Here is a 26,270-nt window from a genome sequence, read left to right as displayed (position 1 = left end):
TCTCCCAAAATAATATAGACATTTCAAAATGTGCCTAAACCACAATTAGGAAACAATTTATGAGCTCTATAGCAATGACGTCACATCATAGACAATGGATCCAAATTACTCAGAAAGAGAGGTATTCCTCTCTTCCATGATCATGGTAAATATCTTTATGCTCAGGACAATCTGACCCGGACTGACTGGAACTGACTACTCTACTGTCGACTTTGACACTTTGACTACCTGAACTTGACACACCGTCCACAACACCATGACCTAAGAGACGGTTGAATGACATTAGCTATGACTCAGAAACATGGGGGAAACAGAGACCTGTTTCCTCTACTATATGTACTAACATTACTAATGAAACAATGTATCACTATGACCCTAACATTCTCTTTTTCCATCTCCTGCAGATGAAGCTGCGTAATGTGTCGTTTCTTTTGAACAGGTCACACTGAGATCGGACCTCACAGACACTCCTATTGAATGCTGATTTTCAACTGTTTGTGGAGAGGTGGGCATCCGGCTCGCCAGACATGAGAGAAAGGTTGGTTGGGTTTTGGGCAGCGATAAGTAGCCATTCACATTTTCTGCTCAAAGCTGCAGAATTTGTGGCTCTTACCTACGTTTGTAAGCTCGCCGCCAATAAAACAGTTAACATGTACACAGTTTCTTGCTATACTTAGACGTATAGCACGACTTTGATGCCCTGTGAAAACACAGAGCCTTTCTGACATCATCCGACAAACCCATTTCTCACCACCGTCTCGTGGCTGACTTGCTGGAAGCCAGACTCCTCCCTGAAACTGTATGTGATATGGTATGAAATATGATGCTCATACTGACGCTTTTGATCCCGTTTCTATAGGAAATGCTGCAGCTGAGGCGGCAACTAAGCAGGCGATTTTTAGATTACTCTTTTCAGCTCAATAAAATTATTAGGTGTGCCTACAGAAATATTCTTCACATAAAGTGTTCGATTATTGCAGACAGTGACTATCCCTGCAGAGAGAAAGTGTTGTACCACATCTGGTACAGTTTAAAGAAATTAAGTATGAATGAACTTAGATAATTGCCATATGATCTTTTCCATACTTATGTTAAATTAGCTTACAGCGGAGAGAGTGTGGTAAAGGGGGGATAGGTAATGTGTAATTTGGTTGTAGAGATAGATCCACTTTTAGTATATATGTTATCCACATTATGTATTAGTATTTAGGAACGTCATAAAAGACCACAACAGTTTTCAAAATCCTAGTCCTATAACTTTTAAGATTAAATCTCATACTTTCACTTTGGTAACTGTACCATTCAGGTTATAATTAATTTTTTCAACAGGTTAATAAAATATTGATGTATCACCAAATAGAAGAACAGAATTCAAATACCATTAGTATAGTATACATGTTTTAGAACATTTTACCTTTTATGCTAGATCAGAATCTCATTTCTCCAGCGTTTTGTAAACTTCATTTGTGATGTCATAGCAGGACTCCATGAACAGTTAGATAATACTAGATTAATAACCTGGCAAAATAGAATGACATTAGATGTGATTTACCAGAAATAGACCTGCCTGTAGTACTTTCATTCTAAACAACACAGCCTCTGATGGATCGGTGACCAAAGCTCTGGCTGGATTGACAGCACTCAGCCAAGAGCTAGCAGAGAACTCAGTCCTGATCCTCTGTGGATGCTGTTGCATCCCTTGCATCCGTGGACTCCTACAGAGGTTAAGTGGTATTACGCTTAGTGAGACAAACATACAGGGCAAGCTGTTACGTGTAGATGATGAGGATGGACTTGAAATATTGTTGGATATGACTGTTTAGTTAGGGAAAAGTACCCTCGGACTATTAAGTGAAATAAAGGCTTCGGCGGTTGAGATACCCATGCAAGCTTTTTACGAAGAGGGATTGCTTTTCCAGGGATTTGGTAAACTCACTGTAAACAGTGAGTTAGGGGGGAATTGTGAAGAATTTAAAGTTAAAAAGCAATGTTAATGTGTTTAATAATCACTCCTAGTGGTGGATATAATGTTATAACATGTTTGTTTGGAAAAGTGTTAAATCATAAAAGTATAATCATTCTATGTATCAAACTATAAAATACAGTTACTGAATGTTTTGAGGGAAAGAGAGAGACCTTTGAGACAGGCTTTTCAGATCTGAAAACAACTGTATGATAATGTGATGAGTTTGGTGAGCTGACTTCAGGAATGTGGGGTGTTAACAGTGGGGGAAGGAGACGTATTGATCAAACAGAGATGTAGATGAAGACAGCCCTAAGAAAACACGGGGGTCGGGTAAACGCAGTTTTATGAGGAGGAGGACAGGTCGGACCAGAGGACACTGTTCAGACATTATGCGGATCACTTAGACCAATGGAGAGCATTGTCCGAGGACAGGAGGAGACAATCAGACTCCAGCCAATCACAAAGCTGATAATGGACTTTTGAAAGTAAACTACTGACTTTTGGGTATAAAAACATTGTTAGGAGAGATGTTGTTCAGTTCTTGGCGATCCTCTTTACTGTAAACTGGCGTTTGTGGGCCGGTAGGGGGGGAGAGTCTTTGAACTCGGTTTCGCGATTCCTTACTGCCGACAGTGTAATTCAGTTTGTAATTGTCTTTTTAGCATTTGTGAATTATAAATACTTTTTCATTGTAAGCCGGATCCAGCTGATTTTTCTTAGCGTGACTTCGTTGCTCAAACAACAACGAAAGAGCGAGAGGTCCGCGGCCTCCTGCGAGCAGAGGTCTCACTCCATTACACCACACAGCAAAGAATAAGTCAACTCTGGCAACATCTCTGCATTGGCACACTCATTTATTTTTCCTGAACAGAATCAACACACTGGTGTGGTTACTGTTTCATTTGTCATCTCATGGGCACTTACTGCAACCAAACACACCCTTTCCTTTTCACATTTGTATGAAGACTTTTAATTATAACTTGAGGTTAAAAAATGGGATTAAAGTATCTGGTAATTGTTACACTGATTTCTCAAATATTATTTTGTATTTGCCTTACAATGTATTAAAAAGGTTTAATTAATAAAGGAGAATACAAATGAACTGCAAGTGTTGTTCCTGTTTATTGCTCTCACTGTTTAAGATTAAGACTGAACTCTCGAACGTTCGTTCCCTAAAGTCATCACTCCTGACGGTTTTAACCATGACTTGCATGTAAAAGACACTGGTCCTGTTTGTTTGGATCCCTACCTGCCATTTATCCATAAAGGTGTCGTGTCCATGGTAGGAAGTGGGGTGAAGGTGCCGCTGACAATTTTGAAGGAACACTCTTTCATTCAGGCTGAAGTCCTGCCCTTAGCCAGGGAGTATGAAACAGGAATCTTTGCTCCCATTTGTGGAATGGAATTAAATTGATTTAAACTGTTGGTTCTATCTCACAAAGTGATTACCGATATAGGGGATTTCTGTCATCCAGAGTAACAATTTGGTTGGCACATGTGTTTGGGCGGATGTACCCTCCACCTGTGGGCATGCCTGTGCCGCTGGTGAGATCAGAACCACACAAAAATGAACGTGATTCACTGCGCAATAACTTGTGCAATGACAATTTCAAAAACCTGTCAAATAAGGAAAATGTTGCTGGGGAAATTCTCCCTGCTTCTGTCTAATTTTCCTGTGTCAATATCTCGCAGTGATCTGGTTGCAGAGCACCAGGCTTATCCTTCTCTGAAGGAGCTGTTTCAGCAGGTTGGAGCTGACATTGAGGTGCTGGACAGTGCTTGTGGTTATTTTTTCAGGATTCGCTGTTGGTGAGGGGATCCTGTTTTCCAAATAGTTTTGCCTGTTACACTCTGTCAGTAAATGTTTAAAGTAACTCATGATGAGTCTGAGGAAAACGTATGACTGGATTTGAAGACATTTCTTTAGGCCTCGTATGAAGAAAGTTGTCTCTGTGTTTATTAAAACATGCCATATATGCCAGCTGACAGACGAGCCTAACCAGACAATAAAAGCTGTGCCAATTGATTGTGTGGGTCCTTTACCTTACCTTCTGACTGTCATGTAGTGAGAGCACTTTCCAAGTTCATTTCCGTAGTCGGCATTTCGAAAGTCATTCAGTTCGACCAAGACTCAAACTTTTCTTCCCACGTGTTTTCCTCTGGCCTCAGCTCACCATGCTCAGAGTCAGGGTGCGTTGGAACGCTTCCAAACATTTATGGCTCTCCTGCGCGCTTACTGCATGGGGTTGGGTAAAGACTGGGAAGAGGGTTTTCCCTGGTTACGTGTGTGTGTGTGTGTGTGTGTGTGTGTGTGTGTGTGTGTGTGTGTGTGTGTCCTCCCAGCTCCCTCCTGATTGCGATTCATTCACCTCACCTGCCCAGTCTACCCAGCTGCCTTCCATCAACTTATCTACTCAACAGTTTATCTATTCCGGTTTTACATTCACTCTTCGCCAGGTCGTTGTTGAAACCTCTGTGGTATCGCACTTGTTCTCAGCCGCTCAGTATAATTAGTATTCTGAGTTTATCCAACTGTTTTCTTTTTAATTGAACTTACCTTGTCTTCCTGTGCACGCAGTTTGGATCATCCCCTCTGGATCCCCAGTCTGCCTGCCCTGCCTTGTTTTGCCCGGTTCCCCACTCTCGCCCTCTCATCCTCGGTCCCGCGCTGCTCCACTACAATTTTCCCTTTTGTCCTCCCGGAATAAAACCCTTTCACTCCCTTACTCGCTGGTCTGAGTCCGCATTTGGGTCCGCCACCTCACCCCATGACATAATGCTTGCAGCTAGAGAGACAACACAAGACAGCACAAGGTATAGCCCAAATTAACTTATGTTTGCGCACACCGTAAATCAGAGGTCCCTTAGCTGCATTGGCTGTTAACTGGAAAGAATCTGAACTTGCTAAAAACTTGATTGAGTACAGTTACAGTTTTTTACAAAATTCTTTACAGAACTGGAGAACTGGCACCTGAAAGTCTGGCCACAGCTCAGGTCAAGATGAAACACTTGTATGACAGTCACGTTGGTGGTTGCCTTCCTCTCTATTGTTGGTTCACCTTTTCAGGCAAAGTTTACAGGTCCACACACGGTGTTAAAACAAATCTCGGAGCAGAATTACGTAATTTCAACGCTTCAGCGCAGGAAGCCAACTCAGCCTTTTCATGTAAACATACTCTAACCATATTATGCGCACACCTCTGAGCCACCCTCTTTCTGTACACAGCCAGAAATTTGTCACAATCAAGCAGCTTATGTAGTTATTCCGCTATTGGTTGAGTCTGTTGAACCTGTTCGGATGTGAGGAAGATTCATGATGTACTCCAGATGAAGTTCTGTTATTGGGCCGTTAGAAGAACTCTGAAACTTTCATCAATATAGATGTTGGCCTGAGTCGCGCCATGCAAAGCTGGTTCAGTTGATTTGAGTTTCCAGTGTTTGTTTGGTGATGTGCCTAGTTGCATCCACTTAATTGTGCTCGATATTGACGTTGGAGATGCTAAGCCAATCAAGCAAAGGTTCTATTGTGTAGATTAACACTTGGACGCAGAGTTAAATTAAATGCTGGAAACAGGTATTGCAGAGCCTTGATCTTTCATTTGGTCCTCACCTTGCTTGCTTGTTCTTGTTCTTGTTCACCTTGCTTGCTTGTTCCAAAGGCTGATAACACGCCAGGGTTTTGCTCTGACCTTTGTGAAGTGAATGATGTCACTAAGCTTGATTCCTTCCCACTTCCCAGGATCGATGACCGTATAGATCCGGTGGGCTCTGCAAAGTTGGTCAGCAAATTTGATCCTCTAAAAGGATATTGTCAGGTTTTGTGTCCCAGCGAGCACGTGAGACAGACACTTTTATACCACCAACTGGCCTCTACTCACTGTGATGCCTTTTGGGCTCCGGAATGCATTAGCTGGGTTCCAGATGGCCTGGAGATAGAGTTCATTTCTTCTCAAAAAACTCATGTCAGTCAAATTATTAGGTTTTGAAAAAGCGCCTGGCTTTTAAACATTTTGAGACTTTTAATAGAAATGTATTTGTGATACGTCGGAAAAAAATATTGGAATCCGCAACAATATAAGTTTCCCTCGAGACGTAATTTACAATGCAGTTTTCGTTGAACAAGAAGATTTTTTGTAGTCTGTCTGTACACTACCTGTCCAGCAAAAAACGGCAGACCGCTAATATTAGCAACTAGCTGGTGAAAGAGGTCAGTATTGTTAGGATTCTACCTCTCTCGCTATGGAAGGCCACAGCTCACACTCTCTGTACTTTTCGTCAACAGAGTCGTATCAAATAACCAGCTGGTTCCGATTTACAATCAAAAGTATTTAATAACTAACAGAAGCTAAACAATTACAAACTGAAGTACACTATTGATAGAATATGTTGCGCGGATCAGAGCTAAATCACGCTCCACCCAACAGGCCAGTCCCCTGGTTTACTGTAAAATGGCAGCGTCGATAACTCCAGAGAAATCCTCGGCAACAATGTCTTATACTCTACAGTTTCCTCCTGAAACTGTAAAAGTCCATTATCAACTCTGTGATTGGCTGAAATCCAACTGTTCCCTCCTGGCTTCGGACAGTGTCCACTCTCAGTTGACCTCCTTGGCCTGGTCCACCCCTCGTTGCATAGGGCTGTGTTCCTCAACATCTCTGCTTGTCCTTCCCCCGCTGTGTTCACACCTTTTAGCATTTCTGTAGTCGGCCTCTCGAAAACTCATCACGGTAGTATCTGTCAAGCCTCTCTCAAAATCCCTGTCTCTCCCTCACAGCTCATCACTATACATTTAGTTAATACATCCAATAGGTAAACACATGATACACATATACTATCTCCTTCAAGTAAATATACTGTAAACATATAATACATTCCACAAATCAATATCCTGTGACATTTTAATACATTGTAATATTTAATACATTCCTCAAGGTGTGTTTTTAATCATCCTAAACATACTTCTAAACTTAAATTCTTCACAGTATGTAGAGTCAGATATTTTCCTAAGGAGTAGGTACAAAGGAGCGTGATTAGTATATTCATTAGATCAGATTAGGAAAACCACCTCAAGTGAATGCTTATGTTGCTTTCTGTGTGCTTGATGTGTAAACAGGCAAATGTTTGCAAACCATATCCAAAGGATTGCTCATTTCTGCTGCTCGAGTATGAAACTTTAAAAATCCATACGAAAAAAATGACATGGTATTTCACAGTGAACACAGTTTTTCCTTTCTTCGCGACAGAAGAAGAAAACCCACTTTTTTATTGAACTCCCTGTGTTTTTCATACTTTCCAATGAGTTTTTACTGCACCGTACATCAAAGAGGACAACACTGAAAACAGAAATTAGTACCCAACGAGAGTGGTGGAGTGATGGAAGTTGTGGCGAGACAATGGCACTGTGTGAGCAGACTACGACCATGTGGACCACGGCAAACCAAAAACACAGCGTGTACATGCGACAGGGTTCTGTCGGTGGAAGTCACGTACAAGCGCCGGATCCGGATCGCGGCACCCAACACCGCTCATCCGGTCCATAGCCCTCCCAGTCAACTAGGTATTGAAACCCCCTACCTCGTCGGCGGACATCCAGGAGGCGATTGACCATGTGGACTGGGCCCCCCTCGATGAGTCGGGGGGGTGGAGGGGGTTCTGGAGGAGGGTTTAGGGGGCTGGAGATTACAGGTTTAAGGAGGGAGACATGAAACACCGGGTGAATTCTCATGGAGCGAGGTAACTGCAGTTTTACCGTGACCGGGTTGATGATGGAGACGATGGGGAAGGGGCCGATATATCTGGGGGAGAGCTTCCTAGACTCGGTGTGTAGGGGGATGTCCCTGGTCGAGAGCCAAACCGGTTGTCCGGTACGGTAAACAGGAGCTGGAACACGACGTCGATCCGCCACTCTGTTATTCTGCTCCGCCATGCGAAGCAGCACGGCCCGAGTCTCTCTCCACACACGCCTACAACAACGGCCATTACTTTGGCCTGAGGGGACCGCAACCTCGATCTCCTGGCTAGGGAACAGGGGAGGCTGATATCCCAAGGATGCCTCAAATGAGGATAGTCCGGTGGCAGTAGACGTGTGGGAATTGTGGGCGTACTCGACCCATGGGAGGTGGCAGTCACGCACCTGAGGATGGCCTTGAGCTCCTGGTTCAGCCTCTCCGTTTGGCCATTAGTTTGTGGGTGGAATCCTGAGGAGAGACTGGCATCCGGCTTGGTGTTTTTGTGCCCCGGCTGATAGTAATAAGTAGTGGTAAAATTGAAATGGGCAAAGAACAAGGCCCAGCGGGCCTGGCGGGAATTGAGGCATCTAGCCGTATGAATATATTCCAGATTCCTGTGGTCGGTCCACATGACAAAAGGGAGGACCGATCCCTCCAACCAGTGCCTCCACTCCTCCAAGGCTAACTTGACGGCAACAGTTCTCGGTTGCCTACGTCGTAGTTTCTCTGCGCCGGAGAAAGTCTACGGGAGAAGAAAGCACATGGGTGGAGCTTGGAGTCGGAAGCTGACCGCTGGGAAAGTACAGCTCCAACTCCGGTGTCCGAGGCGTCCACCTCGACGACAAACTGGCGGGTCTTGTCTGGGTGGACCAGGATAGTAGCCGAGGCAAACCGCTCCTTGAGAGCACAAAAAGCCTTGTATGGAGTCCATGAAAAAAAGCACCTTGGAGGAGGTGAGTCGTGTCAGCAGTTCTGCTGTCTGGCTGTAGTCCCGGATGAACCGTCGGTAGAAATTAGCGAACCCCAGAAACTGCTGGAGCTTTCTTCGTGAGGCGGGGACCGGCCATTCCGTTACTGCTTTGACCTTCTTGGGGTCCTTTCTCACCTGGCCCTCCTCAATGAAGACATCCAAGAACTGAAAAGAGGTGACGTGGAACTCGCACTTCTCAGCCTTAATGAAGAGCTGATTCTCCAACAGACGTTACAGAACCTGGCGGACATGGAGAGTGTGTTCCTGGGGATTCGGGGAGTAGATAAGGATGTCGTCAATGTAAACAAACACGAAACGGTTGAGGAAGTCGCGGAGAAGGTCGTTTACCAGGGCCTGGAAAACGGCAGGGGCATTGATCAATCCAAACGGCATCACCAGGTACTCAAAGTGTCCCAAAGGTGTGTTAAAGGCCGTCTTCCATTCGTCCCCCTCGCGAATCCGGACCAGATGATACGCGTTGCGGAGGTCCAGTTTAGTGAAGATCTTGGCCCCAGCTAAGGATTCAAAAACAGAGATGATAAGAGGTAACGGGAGATACCGGTCCCGTACTATTCTTAATAGTAATTTGATTCAAACCTCTGTAATCGATGCAGGGACGGAGGCTCTTATCCTTCTTGGAGACGAAGAAAAACCCCGCCCCCAGAGGTGAAGATGAAGGACGTATGATTCTTGCGGCGACTGAGTCAGTTATATATTTCTCCATTGATTCACATTCTGGCCGGGAGAGATTATATAGCCAACTGGTGGGAAGTGGAGCACACGGAAGCAAGTCAATAGAACAGTTGTAAGGGCGATGAGGAGGAAGTGAAAGGGCCCGCTCCTTGCTGAATGCCTCTCCTAAATCCATATATTCCCGGGGCACAGCGGAGAGGCTAGGACCGGTGTCAGGTCTCCTGGGGGTAAGTGTTTGACGGGAAACCGCAGATCTGAGGCAGCGGGAGTGACAAGCGACACTCCAGCTGGTGATTCTACCCCCAGCCCAATCGATCTCTGGATTATGATCTCTGAGCCAGGGAAGTCCCAGGACCAGGGGTGCTTGGGGGGATGGAAATGCATAGAACCGGGTCTTCTGACTGTGATTACCGGACACGTGCAGGGAAATTGGCGGAGTTTGGTGAGTTATCTTGGCCAGTGAACTGCCATCCAGTGCACTCACCAGCAGAGCGCGCTCCAACGCCTCCAAAGGGATCCCCTGTCTCTCAATAAAAGCAGTGTCCAAAAAGTTCTGTTTCGCCCCCGAATCAGTGCAGACAGGTGCACAGGCCCGGATGATAAACACAGCGTGGCAGGAAACAGAGATCGAGACTTGGGATGGGGAAATCTCCTTGAATCGCTCACCAGCACCACCACTCTTACCGGCGAGCTCCCTCTTTTGGCCGAACAGAGCAAGCAGCCACGCGGTGTCCCGACTCACCACAGTAAAGACAGCTTCCTGAGCGGATGCGTCGCCCTCTCTCCTCCGGAGAGAGATGAGTCCGCCCGAGCTGCATCGGCTCCTCCAGCTCCAAAGGGGGAGGTGCTGGGGCAGGAGAGTGGGAGTGCGCAGAGCTGTACCGTCGGGACGGGCTCGACAACCGAAGGCTGGAGGCGGAAACAAACTGATGCAAAGGATTGTGGAACCTGTGGTTCTTCTCCTGACGGCGTTCCCGGATACGGTTATCCATATTGATCGAGAGAGAGAGAAGTTCCTCAAGTGACTCTGGCTCATCTCGAACCGCGAGTTCATCCTTCAAACCCTCCAAAAGGCTGTTCCGATATATTCCTTTGAGCGCCTCCTCGTCCCAACCGGACTCCGTGGCCAGAATCTGGAAATCCACTGCGTACTCTGCTGCGCTGGTGGAACCCTGGCGAAGACTGAGAAGACGCTGTTCAGTGTCCCTAGTGTAGACCGGGTGGTCGAATACTTTCTTGAACTCCTATAAAAAGTACTCGTAGGAAACCTGGTCGGTGCTGCGTCTGTTGAGCCAAGCCTCAGCCCAGACCAGAGCCTTGCCGCGCAGCAACCTCACCGTGTAGGCTACCCTCGCATTGTGCGAAGCATATGTGCTGTCTAAAAACAAATCCACACAGGAGCATGAAACCTTTACATTCCCTGGACGCTCCATCATAGGGTAGAGGAGAGGGAACAAAAACAAAAGACTCGCAGGTGCTGGATGAGTCCTCGGGGACCTGTTCCGGGGGAGGAGAGCGGCGCAGCGTGAGGTCCTGCATCAGGCTTCCTATCTCCGTCACCTGGGACCCGATCGAACGCTGGGAGGCTAGTAAGTCCTGTAGCACATGATGGTGTTGGCCAAGGAGAACGCCTTTGTTTGGCAATCGCCCTCTGCAGATGATCCGCCGGAGGAGATTCTGCTGCGGCGGCTGGGTCCATACTTGGTCAGTTCGTTCTGTTATGTGGTGTAGTAGGTGGACCCAAACACACACTCGCACAGCAGGTTTAATCCAGCCAAGGACTTTATTTTAAATGAAAGTTCAAACACAAAACATAAACAAAAAACTACAGCACCGTGTCCAGCGAACCAAAGTTTCTCCGGAGTCGGGAGGGAAACTCTACCGAAGCTTCGAAATGCTGTCTTTTGTTCTGCATTTAATGTATAAAACCATGGTGTCTGAAAAGAAATCCGGTCCTCTCAGCAGAGTTTAACAGCTTTCATTCAACCTCACGCCAAGCTTCAGGTGGAGGGGGAAGGGGAGGGGGAAGAGGGGCGCGAAGCTCCGGTGCGGGGTGGGAACCGATTCGGGCGATGGACTGGGATGACGGCTTTCGGGCTCTGTTTCATTCTCTTCTTTGCTTCCTCCGCAACCTTTTCCTCCTCCTCCTCCTTTCCCTCCCTCCAGTCCCTCAGAGTTCTCCAGCATTTCCTGGACGAGAGGAGGCATGGAGCCGGGTATTTCCATTTTCAGTGTGATCACTCGCTCCGCTCCTGTGGGAGAAAAGTTCAGGATGAGAGAACCAGTCATATGGGGAACTTGGTCTGGTGCAACGTTTCCTCATACAACGGTTTATACGATGTCTGACGAAAAGCTACTCCTCGTTTCCCATGAGTTTTCCTAAGAAAGTCTGGCAACATGTGTCAATGTCCGCTCATTTATGTGTACTGTCTTTTCAAAATAAACTTCTGTCTTCACAGGAAACTCAGTTAGGTTTAGGCAACAAAACTACTTAGTTAGGTTTCAGAAAAGATCTTAAAATACTTATTTAGGTTTAAGAAAAGATCGTGAAATACTTATTTAGGTTTAGGAAAAGATTGTGAAATACTTAGTCAGGTTTAGGAAAAGATTGCTGTTTGGTTTACGACGGAAGTGGTGTTACTACATTGCGCAAGTTACGTGACAAATAAATCAATGTTGATTTCTCGTTTCACACGGGAAATGAACAGCGGCCTCTTGGCTGAAAGGTCGCTGTTTGTTTGCTACCTAAAAGTTGTTGTTACTGGAAATGTCACACCTTAGGCAGCGGACTGTCTTAACACGTTACCCGTGCTAGTAGCTCCGCCCAAGTAATTTGTGTGTGTGTGTGTGTGTGTGTGTGTGTGTGTGTGTGTGTGTGTGTGTGTGTGTGTGTGTGTGTGTGTGTGTGTGTGTGTCTCACCCTTCACACTGATGCTCCTGAGGTCAGTAATCTTCATCAGTATCTTGGGGAACATGCAGGGTTTCTCGGGCCTCCTCCTCCTCACGTAGAGCTGTGCCGACACACGAAGACATGGAGGAAAAGTATTTGTTGATATGTATGAATATCAATAAATATATATACTTGGTATACTTGGCTATTTTATCATACCATTCCCTCTGTAATGTCATTAACCACTGATGCTTGAGTGTAAGAATTGAAACATTCATTGTCATCATTTGGACAACGTTCTACATTGTTTGGTGTATTAATACATTGTTGTTGTTTTAGACTAATTTAAATATTTCTATTGATAATAAATGATTTGTGTGTTTTACTGGAGGATCAGACATTTGACTGTTGCTTAATGTCTCACTCACAGTATCCTCATAACTGCCACGACACTGCTGAATAAACACAGTGGAAAAAACAAATACATATAAGTATGTAAGTAAGCCAACAAGGCCAAGAAAACGTATCAACACTTTGTATTCATTGTTGCAACTGGATACTGCTCTATGGCCTGAACTTTTGCACTGAATGGGCGCACTTTGCCTTGCCTGACCACCTGGCCGAAGTAGGTCACGCTTGCCCTCGCAAACTCACCCTTTGCAAGGTTTACCATGAGCCTTGCCCTGCCAAATGGGTGATCATTTCCCAGATACGCTCCAAGTGGGTTTCCCATGTGTCGGAGTAAACCACTACATCATCCAAGTAAACTGAACACCCTTGCTAGTCACCAATAACACTGTTCTTAAGGCGTTGGAACCCAGCTAGCGCATTCCGAAGCCCAAAAGGCATCACGGTGAGTAGAGGCCAGTTGGTGGTATAAAAGTGTCTATCTCACGTGCTCGCTGGGACACAAAACCTGACAATATCCTTTTAGAGGATCAAATTTGCTGACAAACTTTGCAGAGCCCACCGGATCTATACGGTCATCGATCCTGGGAAGTGGGAAGGAATCAGGCTTAGTGACATCATTCACTTCACGAAGGTCAGAGCAAAACCGTGGCGTGTTATCAGCCTTTGGAACAAGCAAGCAAGGTGAACAAGAACAAGAACAAGCAAGCAAGGTGAGGACCAAATGAAAGATCAAGGCTCTGCAATACCCGTTTCAAGCATTTAATTTAACTCTGCGTCCAAGCGTTAATCTACACAATAGAACCTTTGCTTGATTGGCTTAGCATCTCCAATGTCAATATCGAGCACAATTAAGTGGGTGCAACTAGGCACATCACCAAACAAACACTGGAAACTCAAATCAACTGAACCAGCTTTGCATGGCGCGACTCAGGCCAACATCTATATTGATGGAAGTTTCAGAGTTCTTCCAACGGCCCAATAACAGAACTTTATCTGGAGTACATCATGAATCTTCCTCACATCCGAACAGGTTCAACAGACTCAACCAGCAGTGGAATAACTACATACGCTGCATGATTGTGACCAATTTCTGGCTGTGTACAGAAAGAGGGTGGCTCAGAGGTTTGCACATAATATGATTTGAGTATGTTTACATGAAAAGGCTGAGTTGGCTTCCTGTGCTGAAGCGTTGAAATTACGTAATTCTGCTCCGAGATTTGTTTTAACACCGTGTGTGGACCTGTAAACTTTGCCTGAAAAGGTGAACCAACAATTGGGAGGAAGGCAACCACCAACGTGACTGTCATACAAGTGTTTCATCTTGACCCGAGCTGTGGCCAGACTTTCCAGTGCCACTTCTTGTAATGGTATTTTTTACGTAGTATATATATATATATATATATATATATATATATATATATATATATATATATATATATATATATATATATATATATGTTTTTACTTAATATATATTTCTATTGAGTATATTAGTATATGTTTCTACTAAGTATATATTTCTATTGAGTATATTAGTATATTGTATGCATGCATAAGTACTTCTGCTCTGAACTTTGTTGAACTGCACCACTGTGTCTTTGTTGTGGGAAAAAAGTATTCTCTCTTGCCTGTTCACATAGATAACTGTGTTTTGAGAATGTTGTATGAGAATATCCCAGCACCAAGGCCTTTGAGCTGCTTGTTTTGGTTGCTGGCCGTTTGTTTTGCTTGTTGTTCCATCAGTCTGAGACCAAAAGTCTGAGACCGAGATGTCTGTAACGTTGGCCATCGGCCCCCACCTTTGCTCATTCTGCATAAAGAAAGCGTGTTCATTTTTTTCGAGGTTCTTCCTCACTGAGACTGTACGCATTCTGATGTGATGATTGAACCTTTTCTGCGCAGAAAATAAATATACAGAAGGGAACCTCTGGTCTTTGGTATTCTTTAATTCAGCAGCAAAAGACTCACGCAAAGCGGGTACAGGATATTTTTTTCCACGACATTCTCCAGTTGTGTAAAGAATTTTGTCGAATTTTAGCAAGTTCAGATTCTTTCCAGTTAACAGCCAATGCAGCTAAGGGACCTCTGATTTACGGTGTGCGCAAACATAAGTTAATTTGGGCTATACCTTGTGCTGTCTTGTGTTGTCTCTCTAGCTGCAAGCATTATGTCATGGGGTGAGGTGGCGGACCCAAATGCGGACTCAGACCAGCGAGTAAGGGAGTGAAAGGGTTTTATTCCGGGAGGACAAAAGGGAAAATTGTAGTGGAGCAGCGCGGGACCGAGGATGAGAGGGCGAGAGTGGGGATCCGGAGGGGACGATCCAAACTGCGTGCACAGGAAGACAAGGTAAGTTCAATTAAAAAGAAAACAGTTGGATAAACTCAGAATACTAATTATACTGAGCAGCTGAGAACAAGTGCGATACCACAGAGGTTGCAACAACGACCTGGCGAAGAGTGAATGTAAAACCGGAATAGATAAACTGTTGAGTAGATGAGTTGATGGAAGGCAGCTGGGTAGACTGGGCAGGTGAGGTGAATGAATCGCAGTCAGGAGGGAGCTGGGAGGACACACACACACACACACACACACACACACACACACACACACACACACACACACACACGTAACCAGGTAAAACGCTCTTCCCAGTCTTTACCCAACCCCATGCAGTAAGCGCGCAGGAGAGCCATAAATGTTTGGAAGCGTTCCAACGCACCCTGACTCTGAGCATGGTGAGCTGAGGCCAGAGGAAAACACGTGGGAAGAAAAGTTTGAGTCTTGGTCGAACTGAATGACTTTCGAAATGCCGACTACGGAAATGAACTTGGAAAGTGCTCTCACTACATGACAGTCAGAAGGTAAGGTAAAGGACCCACACAATCAATTGGCACAGCTTTTATTGTCTGGTTAGGTTCGTCTGTCAGCTGGCATATATGGCATGTTTTAATAAACACAGAGACAACTTTCTTCATACGAGGCCAAAAGAAATGTCTTCAAATCCAGTCATACGTTTTCCTCAGACTCATCATGAGTTACTTTTAACATTTACTGACAGAGTGTAACAGGCAAAACTATTTGGAAAACAGGATCCCCTCACCAACAGGGAACCCTGAAAAAATAACCACAAGCACTGTCCAGCACCTCAATGTCAGGTCCAACCTGCTGTAACAGCTCCTTCAGAGAAGGATAAGCCTGGTGCTCTGCAACCAGATCACTGCGAGATATTGACACAGGAAAATTAGACAGAAGCAGGGAGAATTTCCCCAGCAACATTTTCCTTATTTGACAGGTTTTTGAAATTGTCATTGCACAAGTTATTGCGCAGTGAATCACGTTCATTTTTGTGTGGTTCTGATCTCTCCAGCGGCACAGGCATGCCCACAGGTGGAGGGTACATCCGCCCAAACACATGTGCCAACCAAATTGTTACTCTGGATGACAGAAATCCCCTATATCGGTAATCACTTTGTGAGATAGAACCAACAGTTTAAATCAATTTAATTCCATTCCACAAATGGGAGCAAAGATTCCTGTTTCATACTCCCTGGCTAAGGGCAGGACTTCAGCCTGAATGAAAGAGTGTTCCTTCAAAATTGTCAGCGGCACCTTCACCCCACTTCCTACCATGGACACGACACCTTTATGGATAAATGGCAGGTAGGGATCCAAACAAACAGGACCAGTGTCTTTTACATGCAAGTCATGGTTAAAACCATCAGGAGTGATGACTTTAGGGAACGAACGTTCGAGAGTTCAGTCTTAATCTTAAACAGTGAGAGCAATAAACAGGAACAACACTTGCAGTTCATTTGTATTCTCCTTTATTAATTAAACCTTTTTAATACATTGTAAGGCAAATACAAAAGAATAATTGAGAAATCAGTGTAACAATTACCAGATACTTTAATCCCATTTTTGAACCTCAAGTTATAATTAAAAGTCTTCATACAAATGTGAAAAGGAAAGGGTGTGTTTGGTTGCAGTAAGTGCCCATGAGATGACAAATGAAACAGTAACCACACCAGTGTGTTGATTCTGTTCAGGAAAAATAAATGAGTGTGCCAATGCAGAGATGTTGCAAGAGTTGACTTATTCTTTGCTGTGTGGGGAGCCAGTGGAGGTTTTGAAGGCCTCTGTGTTGCGCTCTCTACTCTGATGAACGGTTAAATATCAGTCATATAATATCTATAACCCTGTAACACCAAACAACCACTTAATCAATATGTTCGGCCATAGTTTAAACACTCACTGTTCATAACATGTTAATATCATCAATAAATAATTTACAACATAACAAATGGATAGATTTTTTTTTATGTATTTATATAAGTAAAATGCTGTTTTTTCCATGTACAGCTTCTTGTCCTCGTTTTAGCTGTATGTCGATTTCGGTGTATGTACATGGAGAGCAACAAGGGGAAAAAAACATGTGTACACACTCGGCCAATAAATCAGATTCTGATTGCTGTTGCCATATTTTCCTAAAATTCACAGTAAAACACAGAATAAGTCGGAAATATGTGCACGTGCAAACAAGAGGATAACAAATGTTGCAGTTTGGCATCCGTTCCACACACACACAAGTGGTCTTAAAAATGTCTCTCTCTGAAAGAAGTGTGCCTTCTTCATCCCATCCTCAGCAGTTCCAATTTGGGGATATTCAAAAATGAGATTATGTAAAAAATAAAAAAATAACTGAATATACGTGGTGAAACCAGGCTAAGACATGACCACTTTGCAACAATTTATTCTGGGTCTGCAAAAAATACAAGATCCTGCTCACTCACAGTTAACCCCTAACCCTAACTTACTACCATCAACTGGAAAATGTTGAATTTATTTAAGTCGTGACAGTACGGCCAGTTACATGATTCTGTTTGCATGTGTACCGACGTATGCACGCACACAAAGTATGGTTGAGCTAACAAGGTTTAAGAAACGTTTAAGGCAGTGATTCTCAACTGGTGGAGAATCCTGTGCTTTTATTTTGAAGGGGATTTTTTTTTTTTCTTTTAGAAGAACACCCACAAAGTTTGTTTTCATATGCTAATTGAGCGAAATGCAAGTATGACACCGATTACATGAGATATGGATTTTCTTACATTGAGGACACAAGATTGCAAAAACCTCAGTGTGTTTTGTGCAGCGAGGTTCTGGAACAAGAAAGCACGAGGCCGTCAAAACAGCAGCAGCATTTGGAAACAAAACACCCTTCTCTCAAAGATAAACCTGTTGAGAAATTTGGGTCGCGGCCTGTCATTAAGGGGTGATGGTGCGTCCCGCAGTTAGACCAGTTGAGAACCACTGGTTTAAGGTGTGCCATGTCTCGGCTGTCACCACAGGGTAAATGTGTGCTCTTTCAAAGCCGTTGAAGTCGGTGGATAAACAAATGGAATAAGCACCCATGTTGTCAATGAGAAGCCAGTCCCCCACATGCAGCTCAGGAATCCAGCAGCTGTCGGTTACTTTGTCAAAGCTGTCGCAGGTTGGACCCCAGATAACAGACCGGTATCTCTGCTCACTGCTCTCAACAACCTGTGTACAACACAAACATTGAAATATAAAGTCCACATCACACTGGTTATCTTTTCTTTCAAATCTCATCTCGTTTTGCAGTTTCCTCGGATCAGATTGGTGAATGACAGCCTTCAAGATTTTGTTCAACCAAAGACAAGTGTACCTAGTCCTCGTGACATCAGCCATTGGTTTGTTTTGAGGTCTTGAGTTTGGTTTTCTTTGCAACTCGTGAACGAAAGTGACCATGTTTTGACTGCGGGGGAGTGACGAAGAGAAGACGTGTACGGCTCTGGTGGCGACTGGTGGTAGACTGCACTAAAAAATACACTGCTTTATGGTCTATTAAATGGACTATAATTTACGAAGTGAACATCAATCATCAACATTGAAGAAGACTTCAAACTAGAGATTGAGACCATAAACTCATGTTTACAATGTTTACTGAGGTAATAAATCAAGTGAGAAGTAGAGTCATTTTTTCATAGACTTCTATACAACCAGACTTCTTTTGGCAACCCAGAGGAGTCGCCCCCTGATGGTCAGTGGAAATAATGCAAGTTTTGGTCACATTGGCTTCACTTTTCAGAAGCAGAGGTTGCTTCCACATCTTTTTTTAACAAACAATTCTTAGTTACTGTGTACGAAGATGATATCAGGTTGGGTCATTAATATACAACCAAGTATCCCAAGCAATTGTGTTCGTATGGAACAATTCCACAACTCAAGATTTATGTCCAACGCCAGTGCTCAGTGCTAATGCATGCACTGAAGTAGTGTCCTCTTTAGGTGGACAATAAGCATGTGGAGGTTGCAGCCTGACTGCGGTCTGTCACTGACCTACAATTAATGTTATGTGCCATAACAAAGTGTGTTGCTTGCCAAACCACAGATTATTTATACAACCACAATGTTTATCTTGCTCAGATACTGTGGAACTCAAGGATTTTAAATCATTGGCATTGGACATAAAAATCCTAATCTAGTGTTTTGAAAAATCGGCCAATATTGATGTTCTTAAGTGGTGATGGGGTTGATATTTACCCTGTTAAGGTATGGTTCAACCTTAGTGTGGGCTGCATCATTGATAAGGCAACTCAGGGAGCCATACACTCCATCATTAAGGTAGTACATCATTGTTCTGTCAGGGCAGTTGTCCTTACCATCTGAAAAAAAAAAGATACAAGACAAATAATTAAAGTCAGACAAATCACCTGAGGCCAAATCAAATCGTTAAAACTCTGCACTACTGTTTATTTAGTTGATTTAATATTATTCTGTTATTCTATTCACTGTGTATATAGTGTGCATTTTTTATATAACATCTTTACTCTATTATAATTGTATATATTGTGTATTGTGACGTGTATTTTTCTTGTATTTTTCTTTTTCTTTAGATATAATATTAAGATTTTTATACCTGTAACCTATTGCTGCTCTGGAACCTATTGCTGCTTGTAACAAAATAATTTCCCCTTGCGGGATCAATAAAGTTACTATCTATCTATCTAAAATGTCAGCTATGCAGGACTTTACAATGGTGTTGAAAATAATAGAACATTTTTAAGAACAATGGTGCTTTTCTCTGTCCTTCCACCACATGCAAACAGGTATCTGTGGGTCTGCACAAAATGAGTATTCATAACCCTGCAAGTCACTGCACCCACTCTGAGGCTTAGCATGGATGTCTCCTGAAGATGATTCTCGATGTAGTGGTGCATTGCTATGTGGTGCCATCAGACTCATCTGATAGCTGTCACCTAAACATGTTTTGTTTATTATCAAGATACATTTAAATACAATCACACATTGTATAATTCTGTGTTAATACTGAATACTCAACATTCAGAGCGATATATCTATACATACCGTTATGTTCATCCATATCATCTGCGATTACTCTTTTGGCAATGACGTTCGCTGCAAGTGTGAAGGCTGAATCCACGTAGTAGCGGCCTGGTTCTGCAATAATTTGCACCCCACTGTCAGGCGGGAAGAGTTCCTCCAGTGCTCCGTTAATAACTTCTGAAAACTAGGAGAGGAAATCATGATGGGTTAATAGCATATTTCACAGGTAATACACCTCTATTGACCTCCATTCACCTTCTATCTGATACTTTAATACAAAGTGACCTACAGTAACCATTATGGCTGGCATTACAGGCAACACAGGTAAGGTTTCTACATGTGGTTCTTTGAAGTACGAGCCATGTAATTGAACGGAAAACCGGACACGTATTGAGAAAATAGTTTACATAATTAACACTAACTAACACTGAATAGTTTCTTTCTTTTACCTCTTCAAATGCGACTTGACAGTCCTCTCTCCCAGAGAACCCTCCGCCAATATCCAAGAGACTCATCTGGAGGCCCAACAAATTCTGAAAAACACATCAGTACCACTGTCTAATAAGGCACGACTTATAAAGGTTTTACAAGTTTGGACGCACCGTCTAGGGCAGTGATTCTTAACCATGGTGCGAGACCGCATAGGTAATCAATTGAAGACACCAGAGATATTACTGTTATCCATGAGATGCTCAGTTACAATATAGCTTCCCACCACTTGGTGACGGTAATGCGTTTATATACTTTGCACTGTGTTGATTGTTGTTGATTGTTAAATGTTATGCATGTTCCCGTCATGTCAAATTACTTGTATGTTCAACATACCATGGCAATAAACGATTCTGATTCTGATTCAAATGTTATTTACAGTTTATTTCATTTGAAACTTATTTATTTTATTATTACTATATATTATTTATTCATAAAATTTCCATTTTTTTCTCTGTTTTTTTGAGAGTCCCTCCTTTTTTTCCTGCAGTAAAAATTAATTATTAGTTATTTTTGTGTTAATAAGCCTGACTTGAGCCTTTGAATTTGTTCTTGTATTAGCTTGATTTGTTCCATGAATTGTTAGCCTGTTGGGCGTCTTGTTGTATGCAGGTTTACATACACATGATAAATAAATGTCTTTGTGATGATCACATTGTATCATGTCATTTGTTTAGCAAGGTTTTTGCTTGTTTAACTGTAAGTGAATTTGATTAAGTTGTTGAACACAAATCAAACCAAGAGTGAGATCAATTAGTTAAACCAATACACCGTTAATATTTGAATGGGCCCCGGGCCACTTTGTACTTGAAAAGTTGGGCCCCAAGGTCATAAAAGGTTAAGAACCCCAGGTCTAGGGGACTGCCCATTGTTTAGACAGCCCATTATTAAAAAAAAAACAAAAGTCCGAAAAGCCCATTTGTCCAAAGGCTGTTGTCCCAAAAACAAATGACCATTGTTTCTGAGGCTCACTGACTATTGCAACAAACAGAAGCACATAACTAATTATGATGCAGAGTGACCATATCCTTTTTTCCTGCCATCAAAGGCATAACCCATTGTACTCTTCCTCTGATTACTCGTCGAAATCTGAAATGTATCTCCTTTGGTGTGTAAACTAAAAAAAATAAAGAAAAACTACAAAACCTCCTGTGTGGCGTTCAGGTTTCCGGAAAACATTCGTATTCAAAAGCTAATTTATTACAGTTGTACAGAGTCGTATGTACGTTGTTGGTTGGGTTGGTTAGGTTTAGGGTTAGAATATCAGGGTAGGCTAACCAGAGGTAGTAGAGCAGGTCATGCCTTTGCCGTCAATCTACATAATAATTAGCCATGTTCAATGCAGTTGGGTGTGTACTTTTGGAGCAATGGGCTTTCAGAACACTGAGCGTTTATTTTTGGGACAATGTGCAGTTGGACAGAATAAAGTTTAAACTTAAGAAAATGTACCAAAACAGAGGACTATAAAAGATTGTAGCCCATGCTAATGCTAACAAGCAGCAAATGTTGATACAAGCTATTAGCATGCCCTACAACGAGATAACAGCCAAGACTGGAATGAAAAAAAACTGTAATGGACCAGTCATAAGAACATCAAAAACAGATGGACCACCTTCTGCCTAAATTAAGAAATGCAGTGGAACACAATAGTTCCAGGGTTCAAGCTACCAAAAACAAGCTATCAAAAATGTGATTTTGTAATTTGTATTGTAAATGTTTAATTCAGCTTTTTTCCCCATAAAATACATTTACATTACATCAACATTTACAAATTCAATAGTATTTTCTTAGAAGGTTTGGTTACCTTTTAAATATCTTTACCTACCTTAGGAAATACAATGCAAACACTCAACAGCTGTCTGATCTGATGGTTCCGTTGAAACAGTGCTGTCCCTTGTATTGACAATCAGACTCATACTCAGACTCATACTCAGATTTTGTCTGGCCAACACTGCTTTGTTGAGATCGTTTTCATTCCTATTTTAATGCATCGCAACAAACCTGATGAATGGCTCTACCTCTATGTAAATGTAACTGTAGTTTTCTAATGTTTTATTGATATGACGATGACTTACCCCCATGTCAAAGACACGTCGGGCGTCTGCGATGGCCTGCTTGAACGCCAAACTTCCAGTGCACCCGCTGCCTACATGAAAGCTGACCCCAATGACCTCCAAGCCAAGCTCTCCAGCACGTCCCAGCAGCTTACCAACTGACTCCAGTCTGGCACCAAACTTTGAACTGAGTCTTATCTTGGATGCAGAGTCATCCACTGCGATGCGGAGTACCAATCTGGAAAAAGTGATTCAAAAGTATGAATTGGTAAACTAACAATAATCTACTAAACAAAGGAGCAAAAAATATCAGTCGTTCACTCACTTGGCTTTGGCGTGACTAAGAAATATTTTTAGGAGTTCTTCCTCGCTATCAAAAGTCATCATATCGACTCCATGAGTACAGGCGTATTTGATGTGTGACAGTGGTTTGGTTGTGTGTGCGTAAATGATTTTGTCAGGTGTCACTCCGAGGGACAGCATCAGCTGGATCTCGATCTGTGATCGACCAAAGCGTGTTTCAAATGTGCAAACTGCTTCTCCACAACAAAGAAAACACAGAGCTGGATTCTCTTTGAAATACTTCATCGGTACCTTGCTAGCACAGTCGAAACCTGTGTCCAGAGCACTCATCATCCTCAAAACTGATGCATCGTTGTTGCACTTCACTGCATAGAAAGGCTTGACTCGAGGTAAGTTTGTGCGCCACCTGAGGTGCCTTTCAACTATACTATCCAGATTTGCCACATAGAATGGCTCTTCATTGTCCTGAACGAATAGAGAAAAGTCAACATTATATTTTGAAACTATTCTTGAATCTCAAGATAGCTCAACTATCACACGATACATGGACACAATTACACAGAGATTCATAGTTAAGAAAATTTAAGTGACATGATGTCTCTGATACTCACTGCTGAACCACGCTCTTTTATTTTACTGTCTAGGAAGTCTCTGATGGTCCTTCCATTGTCTAAAATATCAATGCCACAGTTCTCAGGGGACAAAACATGCACAACTGATCTCTTCATAGTTACTGGTGCTGGGATGACTAGCAGGAAAAGACAAAAACATACAAATAATTAACAAATATTGTTAACAGAAGGCTGGATCACAATAGAAATCAGCTTCGTCTTTGTTTATATTGTTTGTCTACATTGTGCCATGCTAATACAGTAGTCAAAAGCCCAAACTGTGGGCACATATGAATATTAACATCACAGATCACATTAAACATCTTACCATGGCCGATATGTGCCTCCATTTCTTGCAAGTCAGAAAATCTCAAGTTTCAAATTAGAGTTAGCGTGATCGCAGTATTTCTATGAAACAGACCTGGAATTAAGTCTGACAGTAAGTACTGACATACATCTGATTTATACTCACAAGAACCTGCTTGGACGGATGCTTGTTCTGTCCCTCCTCACTTTACCCCTCCCATGGCTTCTATGCCAATAAGAAAACTTTCTACCTTAAGAAAACATTTCTCTACAATAGTTAATCTCCACTCATTGCATTATGTTGCACAGATCAGATGTTAAACAATATGCCAGAGTGGAACAAAAGCTGCTTATTCTGATTATTAATCATTTGAGTCGTTACGGTATGTGTGGAAGTTAAAGGACTTTTCGGCATATATTCTTACATTCTTTATATTCTTTATATCACATGGTGATGAGTTGGATCAGATGGCAGGGAGAGGCTGCTGGACCAAGCGTATATTGAGGGTGAACTGGGAATGTCCAGCTGAGGACCCTGTCCATGAGGTCCTCAACTCCCAGGCCTCTTGGGCGCCTCCCTTCAGAAGTTTTCTGGGCATTCCCGACTGGTGAGAGACCTCAGGGTAGACCCAGAACACACTGGAGAGATTATATATCATATCTGGCCTGGGAACACTTCTAACCCTAACTCTTCTGATTCAGATTATTTTGGTCTTTTTTAATTGAAAACTGTCTTAAAGGTCGAGTGAGAGGGATTGGCGGCACCTATCGTTGAGGCCGCAGATTTCCACCAATCGAATAGTCTCTCGTGTACCAAGTGTGTAGGACAAACACACACATGGCCCTGTCTAGAGCAGGTGCTTGGTTTGTTCGTTGTGGGTTACTGTCTTTACAATGGCCGCCGGCTTTGTAAAGAGAACCCTGCTCCATATGTATATGTAAACAGCTCATTCTAAGGTAACGAAAAAACACATTAAAGGAAACATACTTACCATTTCTGCCAGTGGATCCCTCTAAATCAGACCTAGGCATTGTACAGCCAATAAAACGTAAATAATTGTACATCATGCACGGAATACAGCTACAATGCTTCTACTTTGAAGGTGACTGCTGCTGTTTTTTATCTCAATTTACGTAGGTTAGTAAGTTCGAGGATTTGTGCGAGCAGCAGCATCGCTGCAATCCCAATAATGGCAGTGTCGGCAGCTGGAATCGGGCAGGTGTATTTGGCCCGATTCTAGTCTCAGCCGAGTCAGACTCGGCCCGACGTGTTTCTTCCGGCATGCCAAGCTTAAGCCGGAGCTGGGTCAGGTCATTTTGGCTACCTGGGATGTGTTGACTGATGCAGAGCGGACACGGACCTCTGAGGCTTTGCTATCTAAGCTGCCAAATATTTGTCTGGCGCAATAGCTTCTTAAGATAACTGGCACACTCATTGGCAAACATTTCACATACAACTGACTTATGTTGGTTAATCCCTCATATTTTAGTTGATAGTTAGTTAAGCTCTCGTTGAGTAACACCTGTCTTTCTTTGCACATTCTAAAAGGCAGATCTTGAACATCTTGTGTTTCCAGGGCTGCCAACTCTCACACATTGACGGTGAGACTCACGCAATTGACAATTTTTAACATCGTCATGCAACAAGCTCAGTCTGCTGAGCCAGTTTCTCGGTGGTTGCACAATAAATGTCGACGTACAAATGATGCAAATAAAGAACCAAATAATAAAATTAATGTTACGCTAACTTGTGAAGAAAAAATTAAATATGCTAGCTGCTAGTGTAGGCAACATTCAATAGCAACCGCATCCATAGCAACCAACTGGGTATGTGCAGGAAGCCAGCCAAAAAGGGCCTATTTTCATGTGAACTTTATTTTTTGTCAATGAAATAGTATTCAACTTTGAATGATGACTGTTTTATAAAAGCAATTGGTCACCTTGGTGATATGTTGTGATCATATCACAGCGGGGATTGTGCCTGACATGAACTATTGCTTCCATTGTCTCAAATGTCAATGTCACAATAACATCACAATTCTCAGGGGACAAAACATGCACAACTGATCCGTTCATAGTTACTGGTGCTGGGATAACGAGCAGGAAAAGACAAAAGCATGAAATTAAATCACAAATATTGTTAATATAATGTTGGATCACAATGGAAATCAGCTTTGCCTGACAGCTGTGATGTCCGGAAATAGTAAACTCAAAGCTGCCAAAAATACATTTGGAAAAGTCAAGATAATCCACAGACCTTGCCGTTGTGAGCAGTTAGTATTTTCACGTACATGTTTCTCATACTTTTTCATTGGATTTATCTGATTAAACAGTGCCTTTGATATAGTTTAAAAGTAAACAATCAGTTATTATGACAACTTCTCACAGAAAGTTCCAGCTATCAAATATTTGTCTGGCACGCAATAGCTTCTTAAGATAACTGGCACACTCATTGGCAAACATTTCACATACAACTGATT

The 26,270-nt window shown here is 42.9% G+C and overlaps 1 protein-coding gene and 1 pseudogene across 2 annotated transcripts; both read right to left on the bottom strand.

The window, feature by feature from the left end:
- Positions 1-10,602: 10,602 nt before the first annotated feature.
- The window catches only part of LOC137888158 (retinoic acid receptor alpha-B-like), a 236,078-nt pseudogene continuing 220,410 nt past the window's right edge, over positions 10,603-26,270 (bottom strand).
- On the bottom strand, positions 16,470-23,901 carry LOC137888222 (ornithine decarboxylase-like). Of its 2 annotated transcripts, XM_068731569.1 has the most exons (9): positions 23,813-23,901; positions 23,485-23,621; positions 23,165-23,338; positions 22,896-23,068; positions 22,592-22,808; positions 20,477-20,560; positions 20,049-20,211; positions 19,224-19,345; positions 16,470-18,200 (listed from the first exon to the last, which is right to left on the bottom strand). In XM_068731569.1, the coding sequence occupies exons 1-9, from the start codon at positions 23,832-23,834 to the stop codon at positions 17,925-17,927; spliced, it is 1,368 nt and encodes a 455-aa protein (XP_068587670.1). In that variant the 5' UTR covers positions 23,835-23,901; the 3' UTR covers positions 16,470-17,924. The 2 variants fall into 2 exon arrangements, with proteins under 2 accessions (XP_068587670.1, XP_068587669.1); XM_068731568.1 differs by having other exon boundaries at positions 22,896-23,338.

This window comes from Cebidichthys violaceus, unplaced genomic scaffold (assembly GCF_023349555.1).
Source record: "Cebidichthys violaceus isolate CVI_PGR_0920_01 unplaced genomic scaffold, fCebVio1.0.p SCAF_52, whole genome shotgun sequence".
Classification (NCBI taxonomy): domain Eukaryota; kingdom Metazoa; phylum Chordata; class Actinopteri; order Perciformes; family Stichaeidae; genus Cebidichthys; species Cebidichthys violaceus.
The sequence above is the reverse complement of the archived record's forward strand: the minus strand, read 5'-3'. Positions and strand labels throughout refer to the sequence as shown.